The 18,099-nt window shown below is 37.4% G+C and overlaps 1 protein-coding gene across 16 annotated transcripts in view; it reads right to left on the minus strand.

Annotated features, from left to right (window-relative positions):
- Positions 1-18,099, minus strand: part of DLG2 (discs large MAGUK scaffold protein 2) — a 2,182,864-nt gene that overhangs the window by 626,784 nt on the left and 1,537,981 nt on the right. For all 16 annotated transcript variants that reach the window (XM_054441573.1, XM_054441571.1, XM_054441577.2 and 13 more), the window contains one exon: positions 13,500-13,624. In XM_054441573.1, the coding sequence (XP_054297548.1) occupies positions 13,500-13,624 (125 nt within the window). The remainder of the gene's footprint in view (positions 1-13,499; positions 13,625-18,099) is intronic.

Genomic DNA, 18,099 nt, shown 5'->3' on the forward strand with positions numbered 1-18,099 from the left:
AGCTCTTTGGTATATGAATCTAATGAGCAGTGGATCTTCTCAGAGCTCTGAGTTTAACTGAAACAAAGCATTGATTTCCTGGCCATGATAATAGCATTCTGAACTTCTCAGGCCGTCAACAAATGTCAGATAATTAGAATATGATTTTAAAATGGAAAATTCTCCAAGATCCTGTATAATATTCATTTTATGGAGAGAGATGCTAAAGTTAAGAAGTTTTTTTAACCTTTCCAAGGACTCATAGGTAGGTAGTGGCAGAGATTCCTATGTCTCTTGCCTTCACTAAAGCAGTACATCTTGTTAACTTTTAGTCTGGGCTGGAAGTTTAGGTATAAACCTACAGATAATTCCAGAAATTGCATCCTATCCACAAAGCAGTGGCTATGCTTAAATCAGAATATTTAGAATCCCATAAAGCCAATCTTAAGGGATATGAATCATCACATCTATATTTTAGCAATCCTATTGTTCCTCTGTGAGGAATCAATATGTCATTCTTTTTTTTCTTGATTATATTTGGAAAATTGGACATTATAAAACACAACCTGAATTAATCCCCTAAATTGTAAAGCATATCAATAATTTGGTTTTGACTTTTGAAAATAGAAATGTTATTTATCAGATAATTTCTATACAATGTTGATGTTTTAGCAGCTGGAATACAAGGTCAAATATCTGTTTAGAAAATGGGAGCACCCTGTGATATTTGCTTGTTTAAAGATTACTTACACCATACAGACATGGAGCCTCAAACCAATGGTACTCTCTACTTGGTTAGATTTAAGAACAAATCAAAGATCTTCTTTAACAGATTCAAGAACTTGGTGAATAAGTTCAAAAACTTTAAATAAATTGTATCTTTAAATGAACAACAATATGAAGAAGTTGTGAGCTTTCTGAAACAAGGAAAAAAATTTCTTAGATTTGCAAATGGGGATATTTATGCCCAAAAAGAATGACAGGGTACTTTTAAAGTAATATCTTTGTTGAGATATAATTCACATACTTCAAAATTTGCCCTTTTAAAGTGCATAATTCAGTGTTTTTTTAGCACAGTCACAGAGTTGTCCAATTGCGCTATGTAATTTTAAACACTTTCTTTCTTTCTGTTCTTTTTCTTTTCTTTTTTTTTTTTTTTTTTTTTGAGACAAGGTGTTGCTCTGTCACCCTGGCTGGAGTATAGTAGTGCAATCATGGCTCACTGCAGCCTTGACCTCCTGGGCTCAAGTGATGCTCCCACCTTAGCCTCCCAAGTAGCTGAGGCTACAGGCATGCACCACCACACCCGGCTAATTTTTGTATTTTTTGCAGAGATGGGGTTTCACCATGTTATAGAGGCTAGCCTCCTACTCCTGTGCTCAAGCAATCTGCCTGCCTTAGCCTCCCAAGGTGCTGGGACTACAGACATAAGTCATGGTGCCCAGCTTAGAACATTTTCATCACCCCCAAAAGAAATCTTATATCTATTACTAGCCCCTGGCAACCACTAATCTACCTTCTATTTGCATGGATTTCCCTATTCGAGAAATTTCATGTAAATAAAATTGTATAATATGTGGCCTTTTTTGTCTGGCTTCTTTCACTTAGCATGTTTTCATGTTTCATTAATGTTGTGCCATCTATCAGTACTTTATTCCTTTTTCAGCTAATAGTATTCCATTTTTGAATATAACACAATTTATCCATTCACCCATCAATGGACATTTCGGTTGTTTCCAGTTTTTGGCTGTTATGAATAATGGTGCTATGAAGCTTAGCGTACAAGTTTTTGTGTGGACATATGTTTTCAATTCTCTTGGGTATATGTTAGGAGTAGAATTATTGGTCGTGTGGCAATTCTATTTTTAGCTGTTAGATGGACTGCCAGACTGTTTTCTAAAGTGGCTGCACCATTTTATAATCCCACCAGGTGTGCTGAGGGTTCTGATTCTCTACATCCTTGCCAACACTTGTACTGTCCATCTTTTTTATTATAGCCATTCTTGTGGGTATAAAGTGGTATCTCCCTGTACTTTTGATTTGCTGTTCACCAATGAATAATGATGCTGGACATCTTTTTATGTGCTCATTGGCCATTTGCATATCTTACTTGAAGAAATATATATTCAAATTTGTGGTAGGCCGAATAATGCCCCTCACCTCAATAAATTTATGTCCCAATGCCTGGAATCCGTGAATATGTTACTTTATATGGCACAAAAGACCTTTCAGATGTAATTCAGTTAAGGATCTTGAGATGAGGTGACTTTCTTGGATTATCCTGGGGCATCCAATATAATCATAGGAGTCCTTATAAAGAAGAGGTAGTAGAGTCATAGTCAATGAAGAGATAGGATGATGGAAGTAAAGGTTGGACCGACGCTCTTTCAAGATGGAGAAAAGGGTTATGAGCCAAGTGATTCAGATGCCCTTTAGACGTTGGGAAAAGGAAAAGAAACAAATTATCCCATGTAGTCGCTGGGGTTCCCCTGTCAACATTCCGAGTTTATCTCAGTGAGTCTGATTTTGGACTTCTGACCTCCAGAACTATAAGATAATAAATTTGCATTATTTTAAGTCACTAAGTTTGTAGTAATGTGTTACAGCAGCAATAGAAAACTAATATGGAATGATTGATCATTTTTAAATTGGGTTATTTGTCTTCTTATTGTTGAGTTGTAGGAGTTTTATTACACATTCTGGATACAAGTCGTTTATCAGATATATTATTTGCAAGTATTTTCTCTCATTATGTGGGTTATCTTTTAACTTCTTGATAGTGTCCTTTGAAAGCACAAAAGCTTTTAATTGATGAACTCCAATTTATCTATTTTTTCTTTGTTACTCATGCTTTTTGTGTCATATAAAGAAACCACTTCCTAAGCCAAGTTCATAAAGATTTACTCCTACATTTTCTTCTAAGACTTTTATAGTTCTAGTTCTTACATGTAGGTCTATGATCCCATTTAATTAATATTTGTCTACAGTATGAGATAGCGGGCCAATTACATTCTTATGCACGTATATATCCAGAAGTCTCGATAGAATTTGCTAGAGAAAAAAAAACAACGAAAATCCAACAAGTCACGTTTGCCACAAAGTTATTAATATTTCAGTCAACTCATAGATGGATTTCCTTTATTGGAATATATGGCAGTTGACAGAAATAGGAAAACTCCAGCTGTGAAAGACTACTTGTGGGTGCCTGATGTTCTACCAGATGTGCAGCTGAAATTATTCTTCTTGTATAGAGATTTTCTTGTGTAACATAATACTAAATTGTTGGGGACTTGTCGATTGCCAGTCACCATAGAACCACTTGCTAGGTGATTTTCTTCTTGTCCAAGTACTCTATAAATATAACTAGGGCTGATATTATGGATAGAGAAAATCAAAAGAGAGGGTTGTTACCCTTCAATGCTTTTCACTTTTGTTGGGAGAGACGGAAAAAATAATCCATAAGAATGAGTCCATTGAGATTTGCATCATACATCTTTCTAAAGAGAGCACTGTTATCATTTATACTAGGTAATAAAGTCTCCCTTCTCATGAAGGTCTTCCTATGCAGAGCAACAGCTGGGCTTGTATCCTGCTTTGACCACAAAACAATGATGAAATAAAAGTCTACTTGGATTTGGAAGCACTAGAAGTCTCTGCCTTTGAATAAAACATTTAACATGATCACAGTCATTTAGTGCAACAATCAGTTGGGGTACAGTGGAAATTGACAGGTTGGATGTTGTGACTTGTGGGGTTTTTTTATTTGCAATCACCCAAACTCATGACAGTTCAGTATGGAGAGGTACTCTAAGAATTTAGCAATCTCTTATGCTATTTCCACTTCCTAGAAATCTTTCATTTTCTTAAACAATTGATAAGTGGGTCTTGGGAGTAAGTGTCAGACTGTGATGCCTGGAAGTTACTTCCTTTCCTCTGTTTGGTGCTTCTCATTTGCACAGAAAACAAAAAACAAACAAACAAAAAAACCAAGTTGAGCTTTATCTTTTCCATTTCTAAGCCTTCATCTCCTGTTGATTACCAATCATTTTTCTTCCTTCTTTTCCTCCCCTGTGTTTCCTTTTCCTCCCCTCCCTTTCTGTCTTTCTCATCATGTTTTTATTTTAAAATCATCAGTGAGTTAGTGGATATACATTAATGAAAAAGCAAAAGAATGAATTGTCAAAGGACAGCCAAAGGACAATGTTGTTGTTTATACACAAGAACTGCAATCTTGAAACATTCGTCCTTGACCTCTCAACTTTGTCAGTACAGTCAAACCTCAGTATAATCATTATTTTTGTTTGAAATAAACATGTATGTTGTCTTGGTTTTTATGAGGACAAAGACAACCTTACCTGTAAACAGACAGGGAAGTAATAAATGAAGCAATGGATTTAAAGAAAATAAAACTTTTTTTTTTTTAATATCTTGTCTGGGAGTAGAAATGATTGTGCTGAAGGCTAAGAGATTAAATTGTGTCACTTGTCAGGAAATTGGCAAGCAGCCGTCTTTTCTGCCTGTTTCTACATGCTGTTTTTGTGCTGTGGATGCCTTTAATAAACGCACTCTTGTGTAAAATGTCATTGCTGCATTGCCAAGTGGAGGCTGTCATGTGATAGCTCTTCCCCAGGATGACGTATCAATATTGGTCCCTGGCAATTCTGGGACTTCAAACTACACAGAGGGCATTTTTATAATTCAAATACAAGTGAAGAAATAAAAATCATTCTTCATATCATGGATGTATATCTATTTTGATCTGAAAGAAAACCTAATGTTCTTTTTAAATACTGCTTAAAGATAGGTAATGCTGGCCGGGCACGGTGGCTCACGCCTGTAATCCCAGCACTTTGGGAGGCTGAGGCAGGTAGATTGCCTGAGGTCAGGAGTTCAAGACCAGCCTGGCCAACATGGTGAAACCCCGTCTCTAATAAAAATACAAAAATTAGCTGGGCATGGTAGCAGGCACCTGTAATCCCAGCTACACGGGAGGCTGAGGCAGGAGAATCGCTTGAACCCAGGAGGCGGAGGTTGCAGTGACCCAAGATCGCACCATTGCACTCCAGCCTGGGTGACAAGAGTGAGACTTCATCTCAAAAAAAAAAAAAAAAAAAGATAGGTAATGCTATCAAATTTTAATGACTACTCTAGAAGACAAAACACAAATGACAAGTAACATTTTTTAAAAGTTTCATCTTACTCTTAATCAAGTAAATGCAAAGCAAAGCAAGGAAATATACCATTGTTTGCCTTGGACATATGTGTATGCCAAAATTACATATGTGAAACCACATGCAACACTGATAACATATTGCAAAGTAGGACCTCTCCAACATTGTTGGTAAAAGTAAAATTTGGTAGAATATTTCTGGAAAGAAATTTGGTAACATGCACCAAAAGGTTTTAAAATGTTCATTCTATCAGGTTCAGAAATTCTACAGCAGAAATATATCCTAAGGGAATAATGAGGTACAAGGTTAATAATGTTTTCCAAAAGATGTCCATATATTTAAAATGCTCATAAACTGAAAATAAATTCCTAACAATGTGAATGGCTAAATATGCCACTTTATAGCAATTAAATTATTTGCAAATGCTTTTTTATTGATACAACGAAAGGTCTCTGAACCAAGGTTAAGCGAAGTTAAACAAAAATTAAATATCATATAGAGTATGATCTAAACTAAGTTTAAAAGGCAAAAAATAACAGAAAGACATGTACAAAAATGTTACTAGTGATTAGCTTTGTGTAGTGCAAAAATGAATGTGCTGTGTTTTGCTTAGTCTTTGTCTACTCTTCTTTATTTTATATTTATTACACAAAGGACAAATATCACATACCCATAAACACACATACCCAAAAAGTTCTATTTAAAAAGAAGTTCTATCAGAAAATGGTCACTGTCCAGAGAAATTCATCTAAACCACCATGTGCTCTTCTTGCCTTGCCTCTTGACTTAGCCCTCATCTCACATTTTCCCTGCAGTTTCTGGCTGTCTCCCTCACTCCAGCTCAGATTCACATCTCCAGCCATTAGATGTAAAACAGGTCTCAGTCTCCATCTCTGCTGTCCCTCCACCAGAGGGACTAGATTCCTCCCTTTTACTGGCATGGGTCCACCCCTTGCTTTTGATTGATTGTGCTTTGGCCTCTTGCCTTTAGGTATTAGAAAGTCCCAAATCCAGTCATGAGGTCTGATCAGTGTTTCCGAACTTTTGGGTGTGACAGTGTTACCGGAGACCTGCAACAGCAAGCTACTCTGCAGCCCAGTTTAACGGAATTTTAGGGTCCAGAATTTCTATGTCTATATTAGTTTCTTATTGTTACATGATAATTTACCACAAATTAATCAGTTTAAGACAACATATACTTATTATCTCAGAATTTCAGCAGGTCAGGAATCCAGACGTGACCCAGAGGAGTCCTCTACTTTTGGTATCACGAGGCTGCATGCACTGATGTGTCAGCTGGACTGTATTCATTTTGGGAGCTTGGGGTTCTCTTATAAGCTCATGTGGCAATCTGCAGAAATCAATTCCTTGTGACTGTATGTCTGACGTCTTCTATCTTGCTAGCTGTAGGCTGGGGACTTACTTAGTACCTAAAGGATGCCTTCAGGTCCTCGCTACACAGCACCCCCATAGGTTCTTTAACAACATGGAAGTTTGCTTCATCCATGCCAGTAAGAGAATCTCTCTGTTTTTAAAAGTCTCATTACATGGGTCAGTCTGAATCAGGATAATCTCCATTTTGATTAAATCAAAGTCAAATGATTAGGGGACTTAAGTACATCTGTGAAGTCCCTTTTGCCATATAAAGTAGCATAATCATGGAATTGAATCTGATCATATTCACAAGTCCTGTCCACATTAGAAGGAAAGGGATGTAGGTTATTAGGGGGCATCTTAGAATTTTGCCTACCACAGTGTCCATCCCTGGCTGCCACAGACTTGTGGCTCAGGTTCAGCATTCTGCTAAATAGCTGGCTCTGTAGATAACAGAGTTGTATTGCAGGCCTTGCCTTTTACATAATTCCTTTACAAACACTATTTCATGTAATCTTACTATACCTTCTTGAGATATATGTTCCTATCTACAATGTACCAGTGAGGAAACTGAAGAACGGAGAGCTTAAAAAGGGGCCCAAAGTCACATAGCTAGAAAGTAGTACCTGAAATCTTGGTCTTTGACTCCAAATATTGTGTTCTTTCTCCTATATCTTTTATGAGATATAGGAGAAAGAACAACTAAGACTGGAACTTGATTTGAAGTCTGATCTACTTAGGGAGGAAGTCACTTCTCACTTTATCTGTGCCTTTAGTCTGCACTGTCACTTTATATTGGCTATGATTTTGCACACACAAGAAGGTTTTTCATAATGATTCCAGGATTCCTAGAATTGTTTCCTAGAAAATTACCACAAACTGGCTGGGTGCAGTGGCTCACACCTGTAATCCCAGCACTTTGGGAGGCTGAGGCAGGCGGATCACAAGGTCAGAAGTTCGAGACAAGCCTGGCCAACATGGTTAAACCCTGATTCTACTAAAAATACAAAAATTAGCTGGGCGTGGTGACGGGCACCTGTAGTCCCAGCTACTCAGGAGGCTGAGGCAGAAGAATCGCCTGAACCCAGAAGGCGGAGGTTGCAGTGAGCTGAGATTGTGCCACTGCACTCCAACTTGGGCGACAGAGTGAGTCTCCATCAAAAAAAAAAAAAAAAGAAAGAAAGAAAGAAAGAAAATTACCACACACTTACCAACTTGAAACTATTTCTATTTATTAGCTCACTATTGGTGTATGTCATAAGTCTAGCACAGTGTGGCCAGAATCTCTGCTTAAGTTCTCACAAGTCTGTATCAAGATGTCAGCTGAGCTGCATTCTCACCTCAAGGTTCAGGCTCTTCTTCCGAGCTCATATGGTTGTGTCGCAATTCAGTTCCTTGAGTTTGTGGGACGGAGGTCCCTGCTTCATTGTTGGCTGTCAGCCTGGGGGCCTCTGTCTGCTCCTAGAGGCCATTCTTATTCTTTCTCGCATGGCCTCCTTCATTTTCAAGCCAGCAACAACGTGTCAAGTACATCACACATCTCAAATCTCTTTAACTTCTGCCACCAGCCTGAGAAAAGTCTCCACTTTTAAGAGCTCATGTAATTAGACCAGGCTCACGTGTATACTCTCCCTATTTTAAGGTAAATTATACCATATAAAAATCATAGGAGTGACATCTCATCATAGTCACAGGTTCTATGGATTGTGGTAGAGAATCTTGGGGAGTGGCATTTTTATTTTTATTTTTATTTATTTTGAGATGGGGTCTTGCTCTGTTGCCCAGGCTGGAGTGCAGTGGTGCGATCTCAGCTTACTGCAACCTCTGTCCCCTGGCTCAAGCCATTCTCCTGCCTCAGCTTCCTGAGTAGCTGGGATTACAGGTGCCCACCACAACACCCCGCTAATTTTTGTATTTTTAGTAGAGATGGGGTTTTACCATGTTGGCCAGGCTGGTCTTGAACTCTTGATCTCAAGTGATCCACCTGCCTCAGCCTCCCAAAGTGCTGGGATTACAGGCATGAGCCATCGTGCCTATCCGTGAGTGGCATTTAGAATGATGCTTACCACAGTGGGTCTTTTAAGTGTCACTGTTGTTGTTTTTCTGCATTATAGTTTAGAAGATAAAAACATGGACATTGGAGTCAAACTGCTTACATTCAAATTCTGGCTCCAATATTTACTAGCAGTACAAACTTAGGGAAGTTGCTTAACCTATCAGTTCCTCAATTTTCTTATCTGAAAAATGGGTAATAAATAATAGTATGAGTTTTATTGAGTCATTTAACACTTTAAATGAGCTAATGTGCCAGAAAATGACTTGGCACATTGTAAGCACTGTATTGGTCTTTATTATTAGGATTATTATTCTTGATCTGATTATTACATAACCACTAATTAAGAGTTTAGATTTACTACTCTCCTTGGAGCAAACCCATCACCTTGTCTCTCTGGACCTTAGCTTCTCTGTAAATGTTAGTGTCATTTAACTGTCAAAAATATAATTTATGTCTTAGTCTGTTGGGCTATTATATAATAAAATATCATAAACTAAATGGCCTATAAACCAAGGCACTGGCAGATTTGATGTCTAGTGACGGCCCTCTTCCTGGTTCATAGATAACGCCTTCTAGATATGTCCTCACATAAAGGAAGGGACAAGGAAGTTTTTATGAGGGCATTAGTATAAGCCAGGGCCTCTCTTACAAAGACATGCATGAATACTCCACCTTCAGAACCTAATCATCTCTCAAAGGCCCCACCTCCTGATATCATTACATTGGGGATTAGCTTTCAACAGATGAATTTTGGGAGGATACAAATGTTAAGGCCATAGCAATTCATAATGCAAAGGTACATTTTAAAGAAATTTAAGTGTCTCTAACTCAAAGGAAACACCAAAGGATTTGTTTACATAAAAGAAAACTATGTTTAATTTATAGGGCTTTTTTTAAGCAAAGGAAACATAGCAGATTCAGTGGCTTACATTATAAACTTGAGAACAGAAGTATAGAACCGTTCTTTGCACCATACCTATTTTTTAAAAATGGTCTTTAATTCCATGTTATGACCAAGAGAAAAAAAAAGTATGTGAAAAATAGGGACAGGAAACTTAGGGAAGAACACAGAGGGCGAAAGGAGACTACAGAGGGCGAAAGGAGACTGCAGAAGGAAAGGTAGAAGGTATAATAGGAAAGGGGATAGAGAAGAAAAGGAACAGAGGCAAGAGGAGAGGAAAAACTGCTTAGAGACAGAGAGGGAAGGTAAGGAGAAAGGGGAAAATGGTGGTAAAATTTATTGAGTACCAATTATGTGCCTGCCATAGCTAAGGAGTTTGGTTATCTCACCTCAGAACATCTCAGTGAAGTAGGTACTATTGTCACTGCTTTACAAATGAGAAAATAGCTATTAAGTGAGTTTAACTTGTGTCCAAGGTCAATCGTGTTATATACAGAAGTTAGAACCCACATCTTTCCAGAGCTAATTACAATGTCCTTCTCCCATGTCCTTAAGGACTAATGGTGAGATAAAACATACTCTTCACGACTTGTTGGTCCAGCCTCAGTGTTCCTATCACAGTGAGAAAAGACTTAGTCAGGCTTATTTGAGGCTTTGGTGTTATTGTCTCTTAGCACTACCTAAGAATCTTAATTATTTGAGTCAGGACATTTGGATTTTAGTTAAATAGGATCCCCAAATGATTTATGCCTCAGGATAAGTCACTCCTCTGAGCTGCAGAATCCCCCTCCATAAAATGTATGTCTTGAACTAGACCACCTGCCAAATACTGAAAATTATACTTATTAGCTGCCTTCACATAGGCAAAGACTGTAATGGGGATTAGGGAGAAGGTGAATTTTGTTGCTCTAGTTAGAAGCACTGTACAAAATTTTGCAGGTTGTTTATTGTACAACCTTAGTAGGCAATATTCATATACATAGTCATAGGCCATGGCCCTGGCTCCAGGAAGCCAAAATGAGGACCATTGGGTAGAGGCCAAAAAAAGGGAAACTGTGGCTCAATAGAAAAATAACAAACTCTGTTATGTTCAGGATTACCTCTTAACATTGTGAAAACTTTACCTTTGGGAGTTTTTAGGCAGAGACCACATGATGTAGGAATTCTATCAACACATGAGAGTTTAGAGAATACCTAAGTGACATTCAGAACTGGATTTTTAATGTGATCAAAGCTAGCTGGGTGATCTTAAAATCATTAAGCCTTAATTTTCTGAGTCCTTATTATTATGGCCACAATAATAGTACCTACTTATATGGCTACTGAAGTAGAAGATTTTGTGTGTGTGTGTGTGTGTGTGTGTGTGTGTGTGTGTCTACATCTGACATCTCTGTATCTTAGCACAATGTCCTGCACATGATAAAATCTCAAGAAATGTTAACTTTCATTATCAATATTATCTTTTCATCTATGAACGAAGTTTCTAGCACAGCAGAACTTTGCTTTACCTCTGTAGGCATGGGGCTGCCACCATGTTTGCAGGCAAAGAATGCTGGCACTTTCAGAGATATCACTTTTCATTCTTAATTGTAGAGCAAACATATAACATAAAATCTATTTCAAGCTTAGAGCCAGAATTTGGTTAAAGGGTGGAGGTTCTCCCCATCTTGTAGTTAAACAGAGTGGTTAAAAATTATGATTATGGACTGCCATAATGACAATTTAGAGATAATTTCTAAATTATCCTCTAACAAGTCTATTTCTGAACTTTAAAAATGGAGCTTCTTTAGGGTCCAGTGTTAGCAAACAGAATCCCCACCATGACTCATAGAATTACACAGCATCTTTTTCAAACCTTTCACTCTAGTGGGGATATGTCCTCATTCAGAAATTAATTTAGTTAATTCAGCTTAAAAATTCTACTGTCAAAAAGCTTATTTCATGTGGGAGTATCTTTTTTGTTGATAAAAGATGCACATGTACCCGAAAAAAAAAAATGTGATTCTCTTCCTCAAGCTGTAACATGCAGCTGTCAAAAGTAATCACTACATCAGAAAAACTGGATAAGGAATAAAAGTATCTTTGGTTGATTCATAAGAAAAACAGCAAAGTAGCTTATATGCTTAATGAAAAAACAGACTGAGGAAATGCTATGAAGCTTACATTTCAGCTCTTTAAGTCACAGTCCTCAATGTGGCTCCATGCACGCTAAAGTCATTCTTACCTACAGGACTTCACTTGCTTTATTTAATAAGACTCTGTCCTTGATTAAATTTGAGTCAGGCTTCTCTGGGTCCTATTCTCAATTAGGCCTTGACCTTAGGCTTTTTATTTGGCCTCGTTAGCCCAGTTTTAGCAAGAATCCTGCTGAGTCAGTTTATCAAAAATTTCTCTCCCTTGGTATCCGATCAAATTCCTTATCCCATACCTTTGATAATTTATCAGCTTGGCCTGCCTTCAACAAGAATCCTGCCAAGTCCCTTTAGCCAGAATTCCTGTTACCCTTGACGTTTTCTTCAGTAATTTTCCACGCACTAACTGCCACCCCCACTCCACAGCTCTTTGGCTATACATCTTCACTTATGCTTTTTGTATTCAGAGTTAAGACCAATCTCTCTCCTCTACTGCAAAATCTCCATTGCAGTGATCCCTCTTGAATGAACTCTTCCTTACAGTCATTAACAAGTGTCTGAACATTTTGTATTTAACATATCCTTCCTATCTTACCTCCCACATTAATTTTCACTTCTTCCTCTTTTCCACTTTATTTATTTACTTATTCAAAAATTCATTTCTTCAGCAAGACTTTATTGAGCCACTTATACATATGTAACTGCTTGGCCTGAAGGGATTTACAACCTAGTAGGGGTGCTAAAATGACATTAGGGCATGTTATTCTTCCTGAAAAATCTCTCCTAATTTTTCCAACTTATAGTGCCTTTTAGCTAAGGTTTTGATCTCATAGCATTTTATGTTATTTACCCATGAGGGTAACTCTTATTTCCCACAATTAAGTTCCTTAAAGAAAGTAGCCCAGCTCAAGCAGCTACTACTCTCTATCACCGAGAAGTACCTGGCTACACTCCCTCCATCAACCTAAACTCACCATGTGCCTTTTTTTTTTTTTTTTTTTTTTTGCTTTTTGAGACATGGACTCACTCTGTCACTCAGGTGGGAGTGCAGTGGCATGATCTCGGTTCACTGGGATCAAGCTCAAACCATTCTCCTGCCTCAGCCTCCAGAGTAGCTGGGATTACAGGTACCCACCACCATGCCCAGCTACTTTTTGTATTTTTAATAGAGATGGGGTTTTGGCATGCTGGCCAGGCTGGTCTCAAACTCCTGACCTTAAGTGATCCATGTGCCTTGGCCTCCCAAAGTGCTGGGATTATAGGCGTGAGCCACTGAGCCAGGCCACCCTGTGCTCTTCATCCAAATCAAGCTAGTTTCCTTTTTTTTCTGAGGGGCAACTTGTTCTTTTCTCTGTGTTCCCACTCAGATTTGTAGGGTTAGTGAAATCTTAGTTATCATTCAAGACTCAGAGGAAATCTTCCCAGGGAATGGTTTTTTTAGACTCTTTTTCCCGCTCTAAATGCCTAGAGAAAGCCCTATAAATGGTTGCTGAATCTCAGAATACATACACTATCTATAATATTGCTTTACTTGCTAATGCTACTTATAGTGTATCGTTTTGATAATTATATTATTTGCCCATTAGTTCATATTTATGTTCTTTCCAACTAGACTGAAGGCCTCATCCAAACAAAAGATTTATCTTCATCCCCTCCTCACAGTGCCTGGCCCAATGTTCAATGTGGTAGCCACCAACAAACACAAATCAAACACTATTGAAATTCAATCAGTAGCAAGAGATCTGCAAAGTCATTTCAGGAAGCTTGCCTTAAAAATCTTTCAAGTACAGAACTTTTGTAGAATTATTATTCTTCAAAGGTACAAATGTGTCTCATTAATGCAGCAGATTTACTTTCAAAATCATTCTAATGTTTCAGATCTTTACCTGAGTCTGCCATCCTCTGCTGCAGCACCTCCTGGTATAATCTTCGTAATAAATATGCCAGGGTCATCTCCAATGTGGGGATTATCTGTCCCCCCAGCAATACTGAATCCCAGGCCAGAATTCCCCTGTAGAAACAAAAAGCAGATATTAAATGATGTGTCTGTCACCTAAAACCTAGTTCCTCTTGCACTCTGCGTTATCATGTTACTAGTCAAATGGAAATCAGGTGACAACAGTCTTGTATGCTAAACCATAAAGTGCACGGTTAGCAGACAAAGGAAGGTCAGGAGAAACACTGAGGTTTATTCCTGCACTGTAAGAATGCAAGAGCATTATATTTTTCTTTTAAAAATTGCTTCCTTTATGCAGCAATTAAAATCACATTTATGAAGCAGGAAATAAAAACTTACAAATTGTGTAATATGAAAAAATATAAAGAATCATTAGAGTGTCAATTGTAAAAATTATACATTTATATGAAAGAGGAAGAAAAAAGTTACATGAAAGAATTTGATTTAATAGAAGAGTGAACTTGGGTGTTTCATTTTCTTATTTCTGGTATTGTTCTAATGTCACTATCTGTCAAATAATATGTTTCTAAGTAAAGAAAACTTCCACTTCAGAAGACAAGGCCCCCTTCTAGAATCATAATACATGAAAGATACTTTTCAACAATAAACAGGCTTTAATTTGCAATAGCAATAGAAAAGGCGTGCAATAGTGCGGCAGCATGTAAATCTGAGTAGTTTGTATTCTAATAAAGCCTTTACATTTACTCCTGTAGATTATAGTAACTGATATCCTGTGTGTGTATATATATATATGTATATACATATATACATATATATATGTGTATATACATATATATATACACATCTCTATCTAAAGATATATATATAAGGATATATATATATATATATATATCTCTAAAGGATACATATCTTTCTAAAATTTGTATGTAAGGCATAATTAAAAGTCCCCCCAAATCCACAAACCATATTATTTATTTCTTACTTCTATAGTCTCCTTTACTCCCCATCTCCCATCTCCACAGCTACATATGTTTTCATGGTTGTGTTGTAATTTTTTCCAAATCACATTTTATTTTAAGTCCTTTCTGTATAGCTAGGCAGTCTTTATAATTATTCATCTTAAATGGCTAGTCATGTTTCATCAAGGTCACATATTACTTATTTAACCAGTCCCTTGTCACTGGATATTAAATTTCTCTACATATTCTTACAACAAATATAGCTTACTAAATTTATGATCATTTGATTAATTTCCACTCTTGGGTAAAAAGAGATGAGGACTATGAATTCAGTAGTTATTTCAGAGAAATTAATTAGGGTGCTTGATTAGTCAGAAAGGTTCAATGTCAAGATAAGATCAGCTATAACTTGATACCTATACCACTGCAAATGTCAAGGTAATGTTTAGCAATTCTTATTGACTAAATTTATAAAACTCATTTCCAGAGGGTTGTTTTTACAATTGTATATTTATTACATATGTTGAAAGGGTGAAATGAATAATTCAGCTATGGCAACTAAAATCCCATGTCTTTATACTTCTGATGTTTTCTCTAATTCTGTTTGCTCTTTGAAAAAGTCCAGTGTTCACTGAACAGAGTTATTACTTATTAGCAGTCATATAATCATGAAATTATTTAATATTTATTAAACACGATCTCTGCACCTGGCACTAGACTAAGCCCTGGAGCTACAGAAGTAAATATGTCAGTTTATAAGGCACATGAAGGGGAAATGCAGAGTGTAGGAGTGGGTAAGAGAACCAAACACAGTGACTTGGTGACATAGAGAAGAACATTTTGACATAGAGGGAAGAACTTGCGTAAAAGCCCTTAGGTGAGAAAGGGTATGCCACACCCAAGGAACAGACAATAAAGTTGGAACAAAGAAAGCAAGAAGAATTGGATAGATGTACCTTAATCACGAAATTTACAAGAGCAGAGTATACAAGAAACCATTTTGGATTTTAAATACTTTCTGACACCAAATGACTGTGTTAGTATTGGTTGAGCATTTCCTATGCAACTGACTCTAAACTAAGACTGCAGAGGTTAAGGCCAGATGGTTTCTGCCTTCATGGATATTCAAAGCATAGCAAAAAAAGCAATGATACTCTGGCATCTAGTGATCAGTATATTTCACGTACTGTATAATCTCAACTGCATTGTCAAGTATGTAGCCATGGAGATAGTGTTTAGGGGACTTAGTGAGGCAGTTCTCTAAGATCCAGAGGTTTGGGAAGGAAAAAATGGGACGATGAGTATTTTCAATGTAATTTGGGTCAAGCTCTAAGTACATCAACTAGAGTGTATTGGTCTCACTGTAGTTAGCATCTCAGGGATAATAATGTCTTGATTAATGAGTAGGGAAGGAGGCAAGCAGAGATTGGGTGACACCCAAATGCTTTCTCCTGATACTGTCAACATGTTTGGAGAGTGTACTCAAAACTTTGTCATGTGAGAAAGATATTCATGATCTAACTCTTAACCTTGTCAACTTTATTTTCAGCTTCACACTTTACCCCCCAGGAACACTGAAGTGAACTGCAGACTCTTTACTGCACAGACCTCACTATAACTCATCTCTTGGTGTTTATTTATGCTGTTTTCTCTACCAGAAACTTCACATCTCCTCCTTGACTAGTTCACTTCTTCCCATTTTTGAAGATGTGGCTCAGATGGTGTCTGCTCAAGTTAATACGAAATTATCACCCAACCCGTCTCTAGATAGATCACATTTCTGTGTTTTTGCAGGTTTTTATGCTTACTTACATTATGCATTGTGTTATTTTGTAGTTGTCTGTTTCTGAGTCTGTCTTTCTTTTAAACTGGGCTTGCAGAAGGCAGGAATTGTGTAGTATTCATCTTTGTTTTTTTGGAGCCTTGTCTAGCACATAGTATTTACAATAAATACTTGATGAATGAATTAACAGAAAAACAAGCCTACTGAGAATGTTTGAGCCCTAACAGGAAGACTCAAAAAGGCCACAGAAGAAATCTACAATGTGTTAAGGAATACAATATGGAAGTAGAAGCCATTTTGCTCTATGTCATCACAAGAATAAAAAAGTAGAAAGCTCAGGCATTCAAACTGTGGTGCAGCTAAAGGCTGACTAATAAGATACAACTGTTCAGATTGGAGATGCACTACTCTGTAAGGGATAGAGGATCCTTCACTCAGGAGGTATTTGGCTAGTCACTGGGCATGAGGGACCCAGGCATTTATTGAAAGGTTAAACTAGATGATTTTAAAGGATTCTTTTGGGACTCTGGCTAGATATAGGAAGTCTGCTCTTGCCAACAGAGAAAAGGGGATGTTTTAGGGACATTTAGTTGGGGAAGTAGATCACTGTCAAATTCTTGAAACTTAGTCTGTGAATCAATATGTCTTTGAAATAATAGATTTGATAACAACCTAGACACATTTAACCACTGTTTTTCTTTTGAATTGACTACAATAAGGAGGAAACTGTGGCTCTGGCATTTTCTAATATACATTCCCCTGTCCCCAGACCCACTCTGAGGAAAAGAATGAATATATTTAGGAAATTCACAGTGGAAACTAGGTAGGTAGAGACAGAATGTAACTTGCCCTATGTTTCTGGTCCCAAAGCATCCCTGAAAGCTTTTGTGTTTCAATTAAAATAGTCTACCAGCTGGGTCTGGCCAATCATCATGGTTCTTTACAAGAGATTCATCTGAATTCAGCTAAGGAAATGATTTAAAGAGCTTTCACCTCCCTTTATTGTTCTCTTCCAGCCTTCCCTTTTAAGCCTTTGCTACCAGCCAGCAGCATTTAGCAGAGAGAGGGACAGATGCAAAAGTGTCAGTGAAATTGCTGCCTGCTGCTCTCTATGGCTGAATCACTTCAATCCCCTGACAATTGTCCCAGAGCCTGCCAGCTGCAGGGACAGATCTCAGCTCCTCTCTTCTCTGAGCAGCAATCTCTCCATGTGAACAGGCAGACCCCTGGTTGACACTCTTAGATCCTGAAAATTGTGACTAATTAACCGATTGTTGATCCCTGATGCAGTCAATGGAAACTTCGAGGTGCCAGGCTGGTAAGGGCAGACCTTGTAAAGGGTTCTGGGTGGGCTGCTGTGTCCTTGCAGTTGGGAAGATTCCATGACAGATGAATGTCACTGACATGGACCATTCTTTCTCCTAATTGTTCACATTTGCTGACTCTTCCTCACAAGCACAAACCCATTTTCTAGCCAAATGAAACTTCTTGTTTCATGTTCTGCACACCATCTCCTCTCAGAGAGAGAATCCACCAAAAGGAAAGACATTTTACAAATATTATAAATATAATGTCTCTGGGAAAGCCCCACTTTTATTAAAAGTTTATTTCCCAAATGAAAATTTCTCTCAAAATGGGGTTATATATAATAAAAAAGAGGAAAATAAGTAGTAAGATTATAATCACATTCATTTATATATAATGTTCTACCGACAAGGAATTTTTTTGATTTTTAGAATTTTTCTACTTTAAAACCCTGCTTGACCTGATCATTTGATTCTAGGATTTTATCCTAAAGAAATAATCAGAGAAACATGAAAATATTT

The sequence above is a fragment of the Pongo pygmaeus genome, chromosome 9 (genome assembly GCF_028885625.2).
Source record: "Pongo pygmaeus isolate AG05252 chromosome 9, NHGRI_mPonPyg2-v2.0_pri, whole genome shotgun sequence".
Classification (NCBI taxonomy): Eukaryota; Metazoa; Chordata; class Mammalia; order Primates; family Hominidae; genus Pongo; species Pongo pygmaeus.